Source organism: Ostrinia nubilalis, chromosome 17 (genome assembly GCF_963855985.1).
Source record: "Ostrinia nubilalis chromosome 17, ilOstNubi1.1, whole genome shotgun sequence".
Lineage (NCBI taxonomy): Eukaryota > Metazoa > Arthropoda > Insecta > Lepidoptera > Crambidae > Ostrinia > Ostrinia nubilalis.
In genome coordinates, this window is record NC_087104.1 from 8,120,191 (window position 1) to 8,138,568 (window position 18,378).

At 35.3% G+C, this 18,378-nt stretch overlaps 1 protein-coding gene across 4 annotated transcripts in view; it reads left to right on the plus strand.

Moving 5' to 3' along the window:
* LOC135079985 (transcription factor HNF-4 homolog) overlaps nucleotides 1-18,378 on the plus strand; it is a 59,075-nt gene that overhangs the window by 28,777 nt on the left and 11,920 nt on the right. For 2 of the 4 annotated variants that reach the window (XM_063974644.1, XM_063974645.1), the window contains exons 2-3: nucleotides 14,546-14,729; nucleotides 16,033-16,127. In XM_063974644.1, coding sequence (XP_063830714.1) covers nucleotides 14,546-14,729; nucleotides 16,033-16,127 — 279 coding nt within the window. Of the gene's footprint in view, nucleotides 1-9,704; nucleotides 10,451-14,545; nucleotides 14,730-14,811; nucleotides 14,916-16,032; nucleotides 16,128-18,378 lie in introns of those variants that run through there. The other 2 variants (XM_063974643.1, XM_063974646.1) reach the window with 2 other exon arrangements.

The window sequence follows — 18,378 nt, forward strand, 5'->3', positions numbered from 1 at the left end:
CATTGGCACCTAATGATTCATGATACCGAGTAATGCCTAAGTAGCTATTTTGCATTTTGTTACCATGATGCGTTATGCTGTAACGCTATACTGTGTGTGTGTATTTACAAGTTTTACAACATGTATGACTCACTCTATTCAGTTATCTGGATCACGATTTGTAACCAAAAAAAACCTTATCAGTCTCATTCCAGACATCTAAAGTAAATTATGTAATTTTATTATCACAGAAAAACTTATTCTTTAATTTTCTGCTATTAATGAGAAATTACGTCTTATTTGAACTCTACACCTCAGCTTTCGAGAAATATGTGTATTTTAAGATAACAGCGTAGCATTACTACACTCGTCGTCAAATAAATCGCACCTCCCGCGACAAGCACTTTTAAACGTATGCATCCCCACTTCCCACCAATATTGGCACTACTTAAAAGCCTAGTTCTAAACTTGATTTCATTATAGGAAAGGTTTTTACCCCAAAAATGTGTCTTAAGAAGGATCCAGAGACACTTCTTTAAAAAATAGGTAGTTACGCTTGAGCCAACTTTTATGGCTATAAAACTGTTAAGTTGGGATTAATCGCTATCCATCGGTTAAAGAGGACACGTGAGATCATTATTTGGTTTTATTACCATAAAAATTGGTCTAATTGATCCCAGAGGTGAGCCCAAAGTGAGGTCTTTTTTCAAGTCACATTTATGGTATATGTTAATCATTTATTAAGAAATTGAATGTATTTTTCTTTAAGGATATTTATTGGGCTTTCAAATAATACCAATATTGTTGGGGTACCATGATTGTGTCAGAAGAAAATCTTTAAAGTTCGCGTCGCGGAAGGTGCGATTTATTTGATGTTGAGTATACAGTGTGAGTCACGTTAAAGTGTACATATGAAAATAGATGAAACTAGACCTATTTTTATCGACAAAAAAGAGGTCAAAAATTTTTTGAGATTTTTTTTTAATTTTTTATAGAATTTTTTTTCTTCCAATTACTTATTGTAAAGAAAACGTAATAACTTTCAAACCAAGCGGTATATCCTGATAAAATAAAAACAGTAATAATGCTAAATAACAGGCGATACTAAAAAAATACATAAAATACACAAAAAATGCCGACAAATAATAAAAAATGACACTTTTTGAAAAAAATCTGCTTTTAAATTCGTGTTTTTTTTGGTAATTTGATAAATTTCTCCAAAAAATGCCCCTATAACCGGTGGTTTTTATTACTTTGTATTATTCTCTATCGCATTACCTTCGTAAAACCAGAAATCGCATGTCTCTATCCCTATCACAACGTTTGCAATGATCGTTTGAACTAAGCCTCTCCGGGCGCGCCATTCAACGCTTCGTTAACAACGAAACTGAAAATGGCTCTAGATTTGTAATTTTGATAAAGACAAGTTAGATTTCAAACAAAAACAAAAGATTTCAAAGTAAAATAATAATTTTAGTTAAAATTAAAATTGTCTCTACCTGTAGCGGAGAATAATGTTGTGGCAGGCCTTTGTTCAAACGATCATAGCAAATGTTGTGATAGGGATAGAGACATGCGATTTTTGATTTTACAAAGATAATACGATAGAGAATAATAAAAAGTAATAAAAACCACCTGTTATACGGGCATTTTTTGGAGAAATTTATCAAATAACCAAAAAAACACGAATTTAAAAGCAGATTTTTTTTCCAAAAGTATCATTTTTTATTATTTGTTGGCATTTTTTGAGTATTTTATGTATTTTTTTAGTATCGCCTGCTATTTAGCATTATTACTGTTTTTATTTTATCAGGATATACCGCTTAGTTTAAAAGTTATTACGTTTTCTTTACAATAAGTAATTGGAAGAAAAACAATTCTATAAAAAATTAAAAAAAAATCTCAAAAAATTTTTGACCTTTTTTTTGTCGATAAAAATAGGTCTAGTTTCATTTATTTTTATATGTACACTTTAACGTGACTCACACTGTATATAAACTAAATGATTTTCAAGTTTGGTCCCTAATTCTAAAGATTCCACATAAAACGTGTTAAAACATACTAGGTATGCCTACTTTCGTTATAATATTTACAAGCCCATAGAGTTTTCTGCTCCAACAATTTTGGAAAAATACTTGCATGTAAATAAACTGGTTTGTCTTCCTGACACAATTTTTAATTTTAACTTTACCTTGATATAACCGTCATAAAGTTACCAAATTACGAATACATTACATTCGTGCTTCCTCATTGCATAGGCCTGACATAGTCTTAGAACTTCAAGAACACAGCGAACGCTTTATGCCATAAAATTAATTAACACCGATAGCACCTGGGTTGCACTATCTTACTTTAACTTATAACAAACGTCATGTCTATCAAACTCCATACAATACACCGGTTAAGGTTAAGGTGATGATACAATGAGTTGATCAGTCAGCCTTAGATGATTTTTGACCAAACATTAGTATTAACCCTACCGCTGCTTCGGGACAAAAATTTGTAAGAACTATTTATTAGTCTAAACAAATAAAGAAATTTTGACTTTGACTTTGACTTTGGGTGAAGTAGAAACAGCAGAACATGAAACTGAAAACAACAAAAGCGGTTTTACGTATGTATATTTGATTGTCCCTAAATGTTGCAATAAATGCTAAATAACAACCAATTGTTGACGAGTGATTCATTATTGAATGATTATGTGGAAACTATTACCAAGTCATAGAATTCATTTACGTATTTTGTTAAGTTTTTGTTGCATTAGTTTTAATTTTAGGGGTCGACATTTTCAAAATTCAAACTACTGATCTTAACCAAAACTGTTCCACTTCTAATTTTCTACCAAAGTTTTAGTTTTTGTTCTGTTTTCACTCTCATTTTACTTTAGAAGAAGTATCCTTTTTCGACAACATACTGATATTTTTTTATACTCAAGGCTCTACAAAATATTCAGTAAACTAGATTTGCGTTGACATATTCAAACTTATGCTTCTTTTAAAATGTTATTGTGAACCAATGAATATTATTCTATAAGAAACTTAAAATATTTTGAAAATTTGTAATAGCTTCACTGAAGGTCGTGACATGCCGACGTACAACATGTTAAAATTTCTTAAGCATTGTTTTTACGGTTTTTAAACAAAATTTAATTAACATTTAAATATAATATTATTTATTCCTTTTCTTTTTGTTTGACCTAAACATAAAAAGATGTCGTTTTCACACCCATTTATCAAACAAAAAACCGGTCGGTAATTACTCTTTAAAAAATTGTTTTCTGCTGTAAAAGCAAAAAAAAATTCTGGTATAAAATCAAAAAATAATGATTTGAACCCAAAATTATTCAAAAGTTATTAAAATGTTTTAAATAATAAAAAAATAAGTAATTCGCAAGATCTTAACAATTTTTTTAGGGGATCGACCTGCTTCAATTTAGCTAAAACTGTTAATTGCCATGTTGTTGCTGAGGTAGAGTCATTAAAAAATTTAGAAGCTTGAAAAAATATAGACCAAATCAATAGATCTAGCTAGACTGACGCTCATATTACTTGTACAAAATGATACTCGAATATAAATCTGTAGTCTTCAACCATTCGCAAAGTTAAATCTATGAAGTTGGAATCTAGTTTTCAACATCGTTTCATACGAGCCTGATTTAACTAAATCGTATTGCTAAACTGCCCCATAGAAACTTTATTTATTTAATTAAAAAGGACTAAAAATAAAAATATCTAAGCACGTTACACATTATGTAGAAGCAAAAGCGCATGTCATACGTACGTGTCCGCCCGAACTGGTTTGACGGGGGGAATTTCCTCAGCAGCCTTCCACCGTGTAATAATACCAGCCTTGTAAACTAGCCACTATAACTTTTTTAATTAAGTTAAGGCCGGGTAGCAGAGAAAATGGCGAAAATGAGGTTTTCATTTTTCATTTTTGAGGTACTAAACAGTAAAATTAAAGGCTAAGATTTTTTTTGGGCATAGTTGAGGATATTTTCTAGGGCTATTAACGGATGGAAACACGATTTGATGAAGTTGACTCGATAGAATAAATTCCCAAAGTTACCTCTATTCGTTTTCTATTTATGGTTTTATTTTTAAAATAAGCGATTTGAGATTCTGAATCTTTTACTAAACTAAAGTTCAGAAATAACTTGAGGGCTTTTAACGGATGAAATTTTTATATTGCGTCTTATTTAGTTACTATGTTTAAAAATGTGGAAAAAATCGCCCATGACGGCTTGGACAATCTCAATCAGTCGCGCGGTGGCGCTTACGGAGGTCGGACGCGTGTCAGTTTTTTGGCCGTGACAGTTCGCGATTTGTCAATAATTTTGACAATGATGACTTTGATGAGTCACAGTATAATAATATCAGTGTTACTGGAGAAAGCTTAAATTCAATTCAATTTTGTCTACCTATTGAAATTTAAATCGTTCGCATCCTTTTAAACGAAGACTCTACTCATGATACATAGTACATTCCTCAAATATGAGACAAAACCAATGAGTTAAAATTACATTTTAATAGTACCTACATACAATCGTTTTACACTCTTTGGAAGGGCACACTGACACAAATAAATAATAAAAAAATTGGTCAAATATAGGGGCAGCTGCACGTCACTGAAAGACGATTCTGTTTACTCGGCATCTGGGCTGGAGAACATGAATCCTTGCTTACAGATGCAGATGTAAATAGAGTTATAACTGGACAAATTTTACATGAAATGTTTAACAGAAATCAGTTAAAAGACACATACATGGAATACCAATAAGGCTGCGGAGGGAAAGCTACCTATTATAAACTAGCGGCCGCCCGCGACTTCGTTCGCGTGGACCTCGTTTTACCCCCGTTAAATAATGATGTTTTACCTCGTTTTACCCATGTTGATAGATGGCGTTTCACGGCTTCCCCCGAATGAATATTTACGAACGTCATACCGTAGTTTGTCCAGTGCTGTAGATTTTAACCAATGACGATAGATGGCGCTTTTTAGAAACGTCATATTTATTTATTGAAATTTATTTGCCACATATCGTCATAATGTTAATCTGGGTTATAAACAATAATACTGTAAAGTTTCAACAAAATCCGTTCAGTAGTTTTTGCGTGAAAGAGTAACAAACATCCAGACATCATGACATCCAGACATATTAGTAGGATATTTCACAATCCAAACTAATATTTACTATTTAGCATTTACTTACATTAAATATTAGTTTGGATTGTGAAATATTTAAAATAAAAAAAAGAATAAGACAAAATAGGGTTTCAAATTACCTATCTATATCTAATATTATAAAGAGGTAAAGTTTGTGTGTTTGTATATTTGTTAAATTGTAAGGGGTAATCTCGGGATCTACTGAACCGATTTTAAAAAAATCTTTCACCAATAGAAAGCCACATTATATCTGAGTATAATAGGTTATATAAAAACCGAAAAATTTCACGCGGGCGTAGCGGCGGGCGGAAAGCTAGTTTATTTATAAATATGTAAGAGCATAATTATTAAAGTCGAAGTCAAACATTCTTTATTTGTGTGGATCTATATTAACGAGAGATTCTTTTTCAGCCAAATGACGTCCACTGCTGGACAAAGGCCTCCCCCAAGGTTTTCCACAATGAACGGTCCTGCGCTGCCGAGGACCGTTAACGAGAGATTACAAGGCGTCAAATATATCAAGAAAAAATTTAAAACTATTATAAAGCTAAATTTGACAAATTAAGACTTATAGAAGAAACTAATAATAAAACTATTTAACTGTCCTGCAATGAAAAGCTTGATCGGGTACAACACCTCAAGTTATTTCAGAACTTGATTTCATTAAAAGACTCCGAACATCAAATCGCTTAGGTATCTAAAGTCAAACGATTCTGAAATGTCAAGTGGCATAAAGTTGGGACTAATGAATAACCCATTAAGATAGTAGCGCCCTCCTGTCAATGACATACCTGGAACGATAGAGTATTGGACAACTAATAAAAATGCTTTGTCATAAATGAATGACGGATATCGTAGAGACCTGAAAGTTGGAAGGTGTGTCTTTGTATGACGTAGGCATCTCATAAGAAAAGATTTTCCGAAATGGGTTCATGAAATGAAGGGGGTGAAAAAAGGGGGCAAAGTTTGTATGGGACAAAGTGATTCCTTGGTTCAATCTACTTGAAATTTAGCTTAACAATTGCTTAATATAATTCATGAAAGACGTGTGGAACGGGTAGAAAGTAATTTTGGCAGTCATTTTCTTCGAAGTTGATATCAATACTACTTAGTGCCTTTGATTTAATTACTTTTTATTTTTACAAGTGTTTGAAAACTCCATGTCAGATTGTGTTCAATGTCAAGTGAAATCTCAAATTGAAATGTCTCAATCTCAATGAAGAGACTCTGTATTTATTCCTAGAATTCCCCTAACACCGTCAAATTACCCTTTCGAATTCAAGACAGTGCATTTTCCCATCAGTCTGCTTCGTAATGACCATAAACAAAGCTCAAAGTCAAACTCTAGGGACCTCTGCTTAAACTCCCATGAGTGCACAGAGGTACGCAGGTAACCGCGTGTGATGCTCATAGTAATTTTCGATACAGAACCCTGTACATACGTTATACATATTATAGAAAGAAAACACCCAGACCAATACAAACAAATATGTTTCTGCAATTTTAGTATGATATTTTTATTTATTAATAAACAAAGAGACTGAACAAAATTGATGCGTGTACTGATTAATGTTATTAACCACATGCAAAGCTTCGTGAATTGCAACAACTATAATTTTATTATCTAAGCTCTAAATAATCGCTACTAAGAGTAACTTATCATAAAATGTTTTTCCAATTGCTCAAGCTCCCAAGGGCCTACCGATAGGTCGGGTGACGTAATCTTGAAATTCTTTAAGCCGGCGCAGAACTTCCAGAAGGTCGGGCGACGCCACGGCCACTTTGAACCGTGTTTACTTCTGCAGTTATATTTTATATTTATTCGATTCTAGAATATATTCCCAAAAAGTCTGAAAGGTGTTTTAATTTGTATCACTTGGATATGATTTGTATTAGAAAGTGTTGTGAGTGTGACGCTTGAAGGGAAGGAAGTCAACCTAACCTAAACAACTGCGTATTTCTATACTGTGTAGCTGGAAATTGTGGCGGGAGCTCTTTGGCGCGCTGTCTTCGGCGAAGAATTGCGCGCGCAGATTTTGACAGCGTGAAATACCTACTTTAGCAGAAATACCAAGCCTTAACCTACGTCAACGCACCGTTTGCGTCTGCCATTTAATTTTGACGTTAAGAAATATACCTACATAAATTTGTTCTTTGCGTAGATATTGTTATTTTCGTGCCTCGGTAATAAAATGCCATAAATAGAACTCATTTATTTTTAACCCATTAGATGACCATAAAAAAAATCTAGGAAGATAAATCAAATTAAAATAACACATTCGTTGTTTTGCGTAGTTAAATCGGTACATTTTTCTTATTCGTAATAAAATGCCATAAATAGAACTCATATTTACTTTTAACCATTGGTATGACCATAAAAAAATTGTAGGAAGATAAATCAAATTAAAATGACACTACTATTTAGCAAACGTAGATCCATGATCCAAGCCACATTTTCCACATTGTAGGAAAATTAGAAAGAAAAAAAAGAAAAAAACAAATTATATGGCACAAGACCCACAGCCACATCATTACAATAATACATTTTAATAAATTATGGGCACATTTGGACTTCATGTAAAAAGTCAGTTAGATAAAAGTTAGATTTAACTTTGAAACTTTCCTTTTATTTTTTTCTCTGCATTTAGTTTTAAGATAGGCATATTGGGTATGAAGATAAGACTGTTTGTTAATAAGGTTCTTTAAGTGTGCAGGTGTGATGCAGGCAGGCTTCCATAATGCTGCGTTGGAATTACCGAGTCATTGGGAAAAGTTAGGCTTTAAAACATCATTTAGGTATTTCAAATTAGCAAAAAAAAATACTACTTACTAAGTATTTTTAATGTAAAGTAAAAATGCATTTCGTATTATTTTGTTAAGATTAAAATTGTAAAAAAATGTTATACGTAGGTACGAAGAAAATATTCAAAGGTTCGTAGGTATATTTTTTTTAATAAAAATGAATAATTTTAAAAAGGACAAAAGTAAACCCTTTTGAGGTTAGTGAACAAAGGATACTGTCATTGCTGACATTTTGTCATATGCCACTCATTATTAAAATTTGTTACTCACACGCACCTGTGCATTTTGCCCAGTTGTCAACCCGAAACTTGCTGCAAAAAAGCGTTTGTTTCAAGAATGATCTCAAGAAACCTTTCAGTTATGTCAGCCTTCGGAGGACATACGACTTCTTCTGGACGTTTTCCTCCCAGTTTCATACTCATTTGCTTCTCATTAATTTTAAGGTTTTGTAATGTCTTCATTTTATTTCAATTTTTTGTCCGCTGCTTTGGCTACGCGAATTTTGGTTTGCTACAGAATTTCTACGTAGTTACACTTTTTTTACCATGTGCTTAAATTAAAAACAAAATGTTAACACCTCAATGTGAGAAACTATCCACCTATACCACCTGTTTACTTGAACAATCTATCGTAATTGATCAAAGTTAGACATAAATAGATTTACTTGTTATGTGTGAATTATACATACTTGATTGAATTGCCTTGCTTAACAGCAAATATTTTTTTAAACCTAGAAACAATTCTAATGTAACATAAGATAAAACTCACAAAATTATAATGCTCGTTAATTTAACATTCAACAGACGACGGTTTGTAAGATTTTTATGCGAGTTTTTTACTCTTAAAACCTTGAGCTGTTAATGATAGGATTGTGTGTGTTGCAAATATTATTTTAGAGATGATAATTTATTTAATAATCACACATTTTATTAGCTTTTCGTCTTTCCTTGAAAAAGGTCAGCCGATCACCATGCGAATAGAGTCAGTAAAGTGGTCCAATAATATAGGAAAATGCTAAGTTTTCACGACTTTTCAATGGAAATATGTAAGTTCAGTTAGGACTACAGTCTCTTGTATGATGCAAAATCCTTATACAAATGTTTTATGCTGTCATGCTTGACCTGACCGCAGATATGTCGCAGTAGACAGTATAGAATTGAGGGTAGTTCGCCGCCAGCGCGTCCCATCTTCGTATCGGCCAGATATCGCGACCCCGACCCGCCCCGTCTGCTGATAGCGGTCTGTCCCCAAAGATGTTTACATCTTCCAATAGCTGTAGATATGTGGAATGTACACAATAATATTGAGAGAATGAAGATTATCACAGCATGTTGAAGTTTTGATACGGATTTAGCTGACAATTATGAGATACTGAAATAAAAAGACAATAAGAGAACTGTCTGCTTTTAAGCTGTAGATGAGATGGAGTATAGAGGCAGACACATCACATGTGTATAAGTTGGTTTAGGATATTTAGGTTAATTACTTACAAACACTGGTAATTTATTACTTTATCTGCTATTCTGTTCCAATTGAGACAATGTTTTCATTCGTAATTATCTTTGCTGTAATAACCTACCGCAAAAGGATATGCAATTACGTGTCTCACAATAGACGATGGCAACAAAGGGACAAAGAGAGAGTGCATTTGTTAATACCGACAGCTAATTAGTCACTGAATATTGTTTATGTATTTTATATTATTCTACATACGGTAAAAGCTTGGAGTCGGTCAGCTGCTGCCAAATGAGTCGTACGCAGCATCGAATGCGCATCCGCTGCGTTCTGATAACGCGTGACTCAGCACGCGACCACGGCGGTGGGGTCTCCGAAGCGCTGATCTGGCTTATTATTGGTCGGGTCATTCATACAGCGGATTCTAATCGCATGCTCAGCGGATTTTCATTGAAGCGGATGTTATTAGATGTATGGTCAACATTCGCTGTCAGTCGCTACCAGGTCGCGCTCAAGGAAGGTCGCGCCGAACTCGCACCTCGACACTCGACGCCAGTTCTGTAAACAACGCCGGCCCACCCGTACACAATTAGTGATAAAACCCTAAACACCACCCGGAAACGATGCGACTCGTCGCCGGCTGAATGTTTGCTGTGATTATCGAATTGAACCAAATATTCTGGAGCATCTCGAGCGAGCAGTGGTAGTGATAACAATTGGAGGAGAGTCGATTTAATTGGTGTATGTTGTGTCACCTGCTGGTAAATAATAGGCTTTATCGTGTATTATCGGTTGAACCTCGCTGAGCTGTTTAGTCAGTAGTCGATAACGTTCGAAATCGTGTGCGCGTGTTGGAAGATGCCAGTGCTTGGCTACGAGAGCATGGCGAGCCAGGACCTCTGCCTGCTGGGCTACGGCGCCGAGTACATGATGCCGACGGCGCCCGCGCCGGCCTCGTGGGACAAAGCACCAGAAAACGCATACTCCGGATACGCCTGCAGAAACAACATGGAAACCCCTCCGAATTTCAACATGAAATACAGTGAAGGTTGGTTCCCATCGGATACTTAATGCGACCCTCATACAGTAATGTTATGTTGATGATTATGTAAGATTACTGTGTTATTGGGACAGTTGTGTTATCTGCTTGATTCTTATTGACAATAATAAAAGTCATCCGGGTGCGTTAAGGGGCATTAGATCATAGAAATTTTGTATAAGTTATAGATAATGTTTATAATTAGCTATTTAACCATAATATTTAGCTTACCGTCGTCCTTATGTAAAAATTCATTGAAACTTAAAATATTTAAAGCTGAATAAATCTGTTGTAGTTTAATTTTTTTGCTTATCTCGTCTTATCTAACTAAGAGCATCGATTATTATGCAATTTATTTATGTAATAATACAGAAACAGAAATATGATATAATACTATTTACCATAAACATGGTAAAAGGGTTTAAAGTTGGGCAAAGTTGAATCTTATCTCCGATTTATTGTTATCAAAATCGATAAATGTCATTATCCTTTAAAATGCGACTATGTCTTACGATCAGATTATATGAATTAATACAAAAAACATGGACTTTGCATCATTTATTATCTCTTGATTTTGGTCCTATTTATCTAAAATGTAAATTCCCTTTAGTCTCCCTGACTCACACATAATACTTGTGATAAAAGACTTATCGAGATATTGTAATAATTTTGGCACCGATAAAGTACCTCTAGTCATAGTATTTTAGGCATAATATTTATCGCAACAAAGTATAAATTCTATTGCATATCATAATATCTATTTGAATCTTAAAAACAGCATTTTGTTATTTTCCTGTTTCTAAGAATCGTGATTTTAAAATCTTAATACGAGTAAATGGACCTCATATTTTTTTCAGTTTTTTTTTCTTCGCGTGACATTGAAATTAGACGACCTGTATTGTCTTAAAACTAGCATACATTATTGCTAGTTTCGAATAACATACAATTTTCTGGTAATATAAAACAGTATGAATCTACATAATTATGTATCAGTAGGTACCTAATATAGCTGCTTACGTCTACAAGACGTATTGAGCAAGATCAGTATTTCTTTACAACGACTATTTTGTTTATAATCAGCATTACTAACTGCATTAATATCACTTAGGTCTTAGTAAGCACATCGTCACTATCCAGTAGGTAATTTATAAAATTGCTAAATCATTATTGTCATAAAAATATGCAAGAAGAAATATTTGTTAAAAACAATATTCTATGTCCTCCAATTAATCTTTACAACCGGTCTCTGTTGAAACTTGTTTAGAATTTTATTTTGTATTTACCTACTAGCAACTTTATTTTTAAAAAAGAACATATTGTTGTACTCAAAATACGATACAATACGACTTCAAAACATACATTGCAATGATGTAAAACCTTGAGTCAACTGCCAAAGAAAAAATTGAAAAAACTAATGCTTTGCAAAAATCATAAACTCTGTAAATAAATCTGTAAGCTCGTAATTCAATAAATATAAACACTTCGCGAAAAGCAAGAAAGCGTTTATAAACTTTTACTTAACACCAATGAATCAAAAATTCAGGTTGGCAAACTATCAAAAAGGAAATTGTATGTCCCTCCTAACTTACCTATCTTGTGTTCCGTTAAATTTCTAATAGCGTTTCTAATAACCCTGCTAAAACCTTAACTCCCCTCCACCTAGACCAGATTGCCCCCCCAGAAGGTGGGTACGCCCATAAGGCCAGTTTGTATTCGAGTCACCTGATGTTTGATCCAAAAATGCCGACCAATAGAGTTCGCGAGAACACATTTTGGCCAATAGAAGCGATATAAAGTGTTGACCCTAACAGTATTGTTCCTATCGATCGTAACTGTAAGTAGGTATATAGTCAAAATCTGCGTGGCAACTATCTATTTGAGAATTATAACAATAAAAGATCCTTGATTGAATCCGTTTAAGTTGCTACATCTATTTGATATCACATTAGAAAACAGCTTTAGAAAAGCGACTCTATAAAATACTACAAATGCGAAACAATAAGAAAACAATTTCCCAAATGTAGAGACGCGCCTATCGAACTTTCAGCCGCGTAGCACGTCCCACGCTCTTGAATACAAATGCTACGAAGGATTCAACGTTACGGCAAATTCACATCAACTGAAGCTACGTGCTTCAGTTGATGTGAAAATTTGCCGAACTTTCGCTGGCGTACGTACCTATCGCTCTGATGTGTCGCTACACTAAACTTACATACAGACCGAAACATGAAGACTTTACTGCATCAATGGGCTTAAACACAAAACGTTCGCGTCCAGGGGAGCATGATGAAGTGTGAACGCAACTCGTTTTGTGTTGTCTATGCACATCTCTACTCTCTCCGGTCTATGGTCACGGTGTGCGCGTTTCTTTTGTTAAATTACTTTGATAAAATAAAACTAAGATTATTTCTATCTAAAGATTTATTATTTCATCAGTCTTGCACTCATCATCATCAGGTTATTTAGCCCCTCCACAGCAGAGAGACGACTACTTTAATTTGAAGAAATTTACCAGACGCAAATACTTCTATACTACCTGGTCAGTTCACCAGGCGGGTTTGGAGGAAGTCCTGATGTTCGCATATTTCTCCTTTGGTCGCCTCACACGATATCCACTGAAAGAGTGGCCTATTCCTGTTCTATTCTGCCACTACTTGGCAAAGAGCTTCTATTAAAAGGTAATCTTAAAGTTTTGCCTCGCATTAAATTCAATGAAATAACTTTTAAAAAACGGGAATCTGTTTGCTATCTCGGACTAATTTTAGAGAAAAACTTTAGTTTTGTCGAGCACATTAAACAGATCGGTGAAAAAGCTAAAAAGAACTTTTATGCCTTAAGTCACATTTCAACCTCGACGTGGGGTCTAACGTTTAAAATCCTCCGAGTAATATATTCGGCCACTTATTTAAGCTCCATTTGCTATGGTGCACCAGTTTGGGCTGACAGAGCTACTATAGGAGCCGCTCGACGGAAACTACTCCAAAGTCAACGCCTTGCATTGATTTTTCTTTGCAAAGCTTACAGAACTGTGAGCACGGAGGCTCTGCCAGTCCTGGCTGGTGTACTGCCGGTCGACTTAGAGGTGCAAAAGCGTGCGGCTATGTACTTCGCATCAAGGGAAAATATAACCTCCGATTTCTTAAATAGCCGCGATCGTTCTAAAATAAGTCGATTATTTGATTCCCGAGAAGTCGTTGAAGAAGATTTACTTAATGAATGGCAAAAAAGATGGGATACGTCAGTCAAAGGACGTCACTTATATAAATTCTTCCCGAATGTACGCGAACGTCTAACTAGGCGATGGTTAGAAATCGACCATTGCTCGTCGCAGTTCCTCACGGGACATGGCAACTTTAAACATAAACTTCACGAATTCAAACTAGTTCCGTCTCCTTTTTGCGAGTGTTCCACTGATGATGTCAGTCATGAGCAGTCTGCCCATCATATCTTGTGGGAGTGTGATCTTTGGAAACATGAACGTGATATAATGCTTAATTCAATACAACATACATCTGTTTCCGCAATTTATTACACCGATCTTGTCGCGACAAGGAAAAATTTCCGTGCTTTTAAGCGATTTTGTGAAAAATATTATTGGCAGGTAGTTGCTAATTGCTCATAAGATAGGCCCCCTTAATTTAATTTATTGTCCGTGGTGCATAATCTTTTTCTTAAAGGTTTTAAACCTTTGTTTGTCACCTGTCATCCGCTTTGCAATGGAGGGAAGTCGAACCTTAATTTCGAACTCCTCCTATGTTCTTCTGATTAATTTCGTTGCGGGTCCAATGACAGTTTAACTTTCCCCCGGGACAAACTTGACCTTCATTGGTTGGGTTTTTGTGGCGGTCAAGCTGTAGATCCTGGCTACACAGGAGTTGCAGTGGTGGGAACGAGAGGTGGGAATAGTCCCGTACTTGGCAAAGAGCACTAAATCCGATCCGAATCCGTCAAAATACGGATCTAGAAAACTATTCGGTAATTCGGATGACAAATAATACTTACTTCTGCTCCCGAACTTATTGTCGCCGATTCGGATCGGACGTAGTGCGGTACTAAATCTCTTGCATTATTAAAGTGTTAATATAAACTAATTTCTTGTTACAGATAGTGATATACAACTCGAGACGAGTAGTAGTGAAGCGAGCGCGGCTAGTTCAACCCCGCTATCGCAACACTGCGCCATCTGCGGCGATCGAGCGACGGGCAAGCACTATGGCGCGTCATCGTGCGACGGGTGCAAGGGCTTCTTCAGGAGGAGCGTCAGAAAGAACCACCTATACACGTGCAGGTACAGTGGATAACCGTCTCTATTACAACTGTATAAGATACAGTAAGTAGTAAGTTCTACGCTGCGGTCACAACGCTGCGCCATCTGAAACCGCGCGATGGGCAAGCACTATGGCGCGTCATCGTGCGATGGGTGCAAGGGCTTCTTCAGGTGGAGCGTCAGAAAGAACCACTTATACACGTGCAGGTACAGTGGATAACCGCCTCTATTACAACTGTATAAGATACAGTAGTAAGTTCCACCCCGCTCTTACAACACTGCGCCATCTGCGGCGATCGAGCGACGGGCAAGCACTATGGCGCGTCATCGTGCGACGGTTGCAAGGGCTTCTTCAGGAGGAGCGTCAGAAAGAACCACCTTTACACGTGCAGGTACAGTGAGTAACCGCCTTTATTACAACTGTATAAGATACAGTAGTAAGTTCCAAGCTGCTGTCACAACACTGCGCCATCTGAGACCGCGCGACGGGCAAGTACTTACTATGGCGCCTCATCGTGCGACGGGTGCAAAGGCTTCTTCAGGAGGAGCGTCAGAAAGAACAACTTATACACGTGCAGACTGCAGGTACAGTGGATAACCGCCTCTATTACAACGGCACAAGATGCCCCAGTGTTCAACATGTCGCGCCGTTATTTATACCCTATAAATCAACAAGTTATCGGCAAATATTGACTGGCTAGCTCAGATAGGGTGAGCCAAATCCTCCATCACTTTAAATTAGAGAAGGTAGGTAGCCTAAAGAGAGCATTGTAACCCTTCGCCGCGTACTCAATAGCAAAATGGCTGCCAAAAAAGTAGAGTGTGGTTATAAGACAATATTAATGTTGTAACAACCTTCCAGCCAAATCTTTAATTAAAGTTCTATGAACCGCAGCTCATAAAGAAAAAGCTTTAAAAATACTGCTTAGGCTTAAGATGGAGCCTTTGCGCACGCTCATAAAAACCAGCAATAACCAGTATCAAGCAGTTATCACGCTAACTTGCCTATTATTAGAGTCGAAACTTCTATTTCCATTTGTGATGAAACTGCTATTGCCGAATCTATTGTAAAGTGTGTTGGCGTTGAGTTAGCAAGTGTTATAAAACACTATAACACATTGAGATGACATAACATGTTGTTATATCTTTCCTTAAATGAAAATAAGAGCTGATTTCCAAAAAAAAATTAATTCGTTGTCTGGTACCTACCCATATCATAATATTCGTAATACAAGCTTTGCTTAGTCTTGCAACTAGATAGTATAGTGTGAAATGTCCAAGGATACTTATTATTATTATTTTATACATTTTTCTCTTTTTTCAGATTCAGCAGAAATTGTGTGGTGGACAAAGACAAAAGAAATCAATGCAGATACTGTAGGTTAAGGAAATGCTTTAAGGCCGGCATGAAAAAAGAAGGTGAGTAACTCACATTGTTTTCTTCAGATTGACATGTTTACACGCATGTACCTACTTTTAACTTTATCCAATATACACTTCATACTCACTCATAATACCTACATGTCTAAATATTAGCAATATGCACAAAAAGTACAAGCCACTGTATTTTAATTAAACAGATCAAGAAATAAAAGTAAATAACAATTCCTCTCAAAATCTGAATACAACCTTTACATTAAAATTTTCATTAAAACTTGCTAAACATAAAGTCAATTTAAAAGAAACTAGGATCAGTCAAGAGTATTAAATGGTTAATACTTATTCATATTTATCCATACTCTAACAACAACTTTAAGTCAATATGTAAGTAAGCCAATATTTATTTACTTTGACATCTAAAGGAAAATCTCGTAACTATTTGTCCTTCAAGTTATTATTTTATTTATCAGCCGGTCTCAGTGATAATGTCATTATATCATTTGCCTACCTGCTATTTTTATCAATCTTATCTTTTTAATCCGCAAACACACCTTTTCTGCCGCAAACATTTTCATATGAATGTCAATTGGCACTAATATTGTTTACACCTATTTATGAATATACTAGCTTTTCGCCCGCGGCTTCGTCCGCCTGAAATTAGACAAAAGTCACAGAAAACCTTTATCGCGCGCGTCCCTGTTTCAAAAACCGGGATAAAAGCCCAGGACTCAAACTATATCTCATCAAAATCAGCTCAGTGGTTTAGGCGTGAAAGCGACACAGACAGACAGACAGAGTTACTTTCGCATTCATTATTAGTAGGGAAAACAACCCAATTACAGTGTTGCTTCCCTTTGTCTGATAACATTCTTAGCTCCCGTTACTGTGAAGTTCACCAACCGACGTTATCGGGAATACTGGGCATGCATTAATTACTCAACTAACTTAATTACTCACACAACATTGGTTTCGTCACTCGATACGTCGCGTTTACATTTTCCAAAGAATTTGATTTCCTTGTTGTTATTTGCCTGAAATGAAACCTGACACACGCAAATTCAGCTGTATACGTTATTTATTATACTACGTACCTACGTCCAAATATGCTAAGGTGGCAACCTCAAAATTTTGAATTGCAGGTCTAAAACTAGAATGCACTATAAAATGGAACTGCATAATTGTAAAACACAACTAGAAACAATCAATTACACATCACAATATTATCCATCACTTAAATTGCATAATCAAGGATTTATTCTGAAAATAAACAATACCTGAGATTCGTAGTAACGGAGACTTTTTCTATAAAGCAATAAGTCCGGATATTACTAAAAATAAATATCAAGGACAACCTTTTTTTATAGCATGTCCTGTGAAACCAAAACGTATGGCGACCTTATATTAAGCCATATCCGACGCCTTAGGTGGTATTTATAGTCCGTTAATAACTAACAACCCACACGAAAAGGAAAATTGTGTTTATGACAGTACACAAAGCGACATAATCTATATTTGAGTGCACTGGGTGACGAAAACGAACACTTTCTATTGTATGATAGAAAGTTTTAGTTGCGAATCTAAGTATTTGGACTAGGGATGTTATGGATATGTAGTTTCGGTTATGGATACGGTTACGGATATAGGAATAATATTATACCGGTTTCGGTTACGGATATTTTTTTATTTTGGATATCCGAAAGTTTCGGTTACTGTTACGGATATCCAAAACATCCCTGATTTGGACAGTGTGTATCATTATAACATTTCTTTAATCTTTAAGTTTTACATAACATCAGTCTTAATTTCTCAAAATTTCACATTTTTGCTAAAATACTCTAATGCACGGGTGACTTTTTTCACCGTGACAAAAATATCTTTCTCTTTTATACCTACTTTTATTTAAAAAACGTAGTACTTATTCTTACCTATGGAGATTGAGAGTCATACTGTCAAAAGTCACCCATGCGCGTGCGCCTCAAAGATTATTATCAATCTATGATATTTCAATCCGAATATCCAATGTCAACTAATGAATAGGGTAGAATGATAAAACGTAATTATTTCGCCATAATACAACAGTGATGGCGCATTGTGCTTACATACTTAATTATCATGATGATAGCAATTTGCTTTATCAACAAAATTACTAACATCGTGAAAAATATGTTGTTTTGCGTTTTATGATATCCGCTTTGGTACTTTTTGAAATGACGGCTTTTTTCATGATATTAGTACAACTGATGAAGAACAAAACCTTTACCTACAACTTATAACAATTTTCTGATTAATA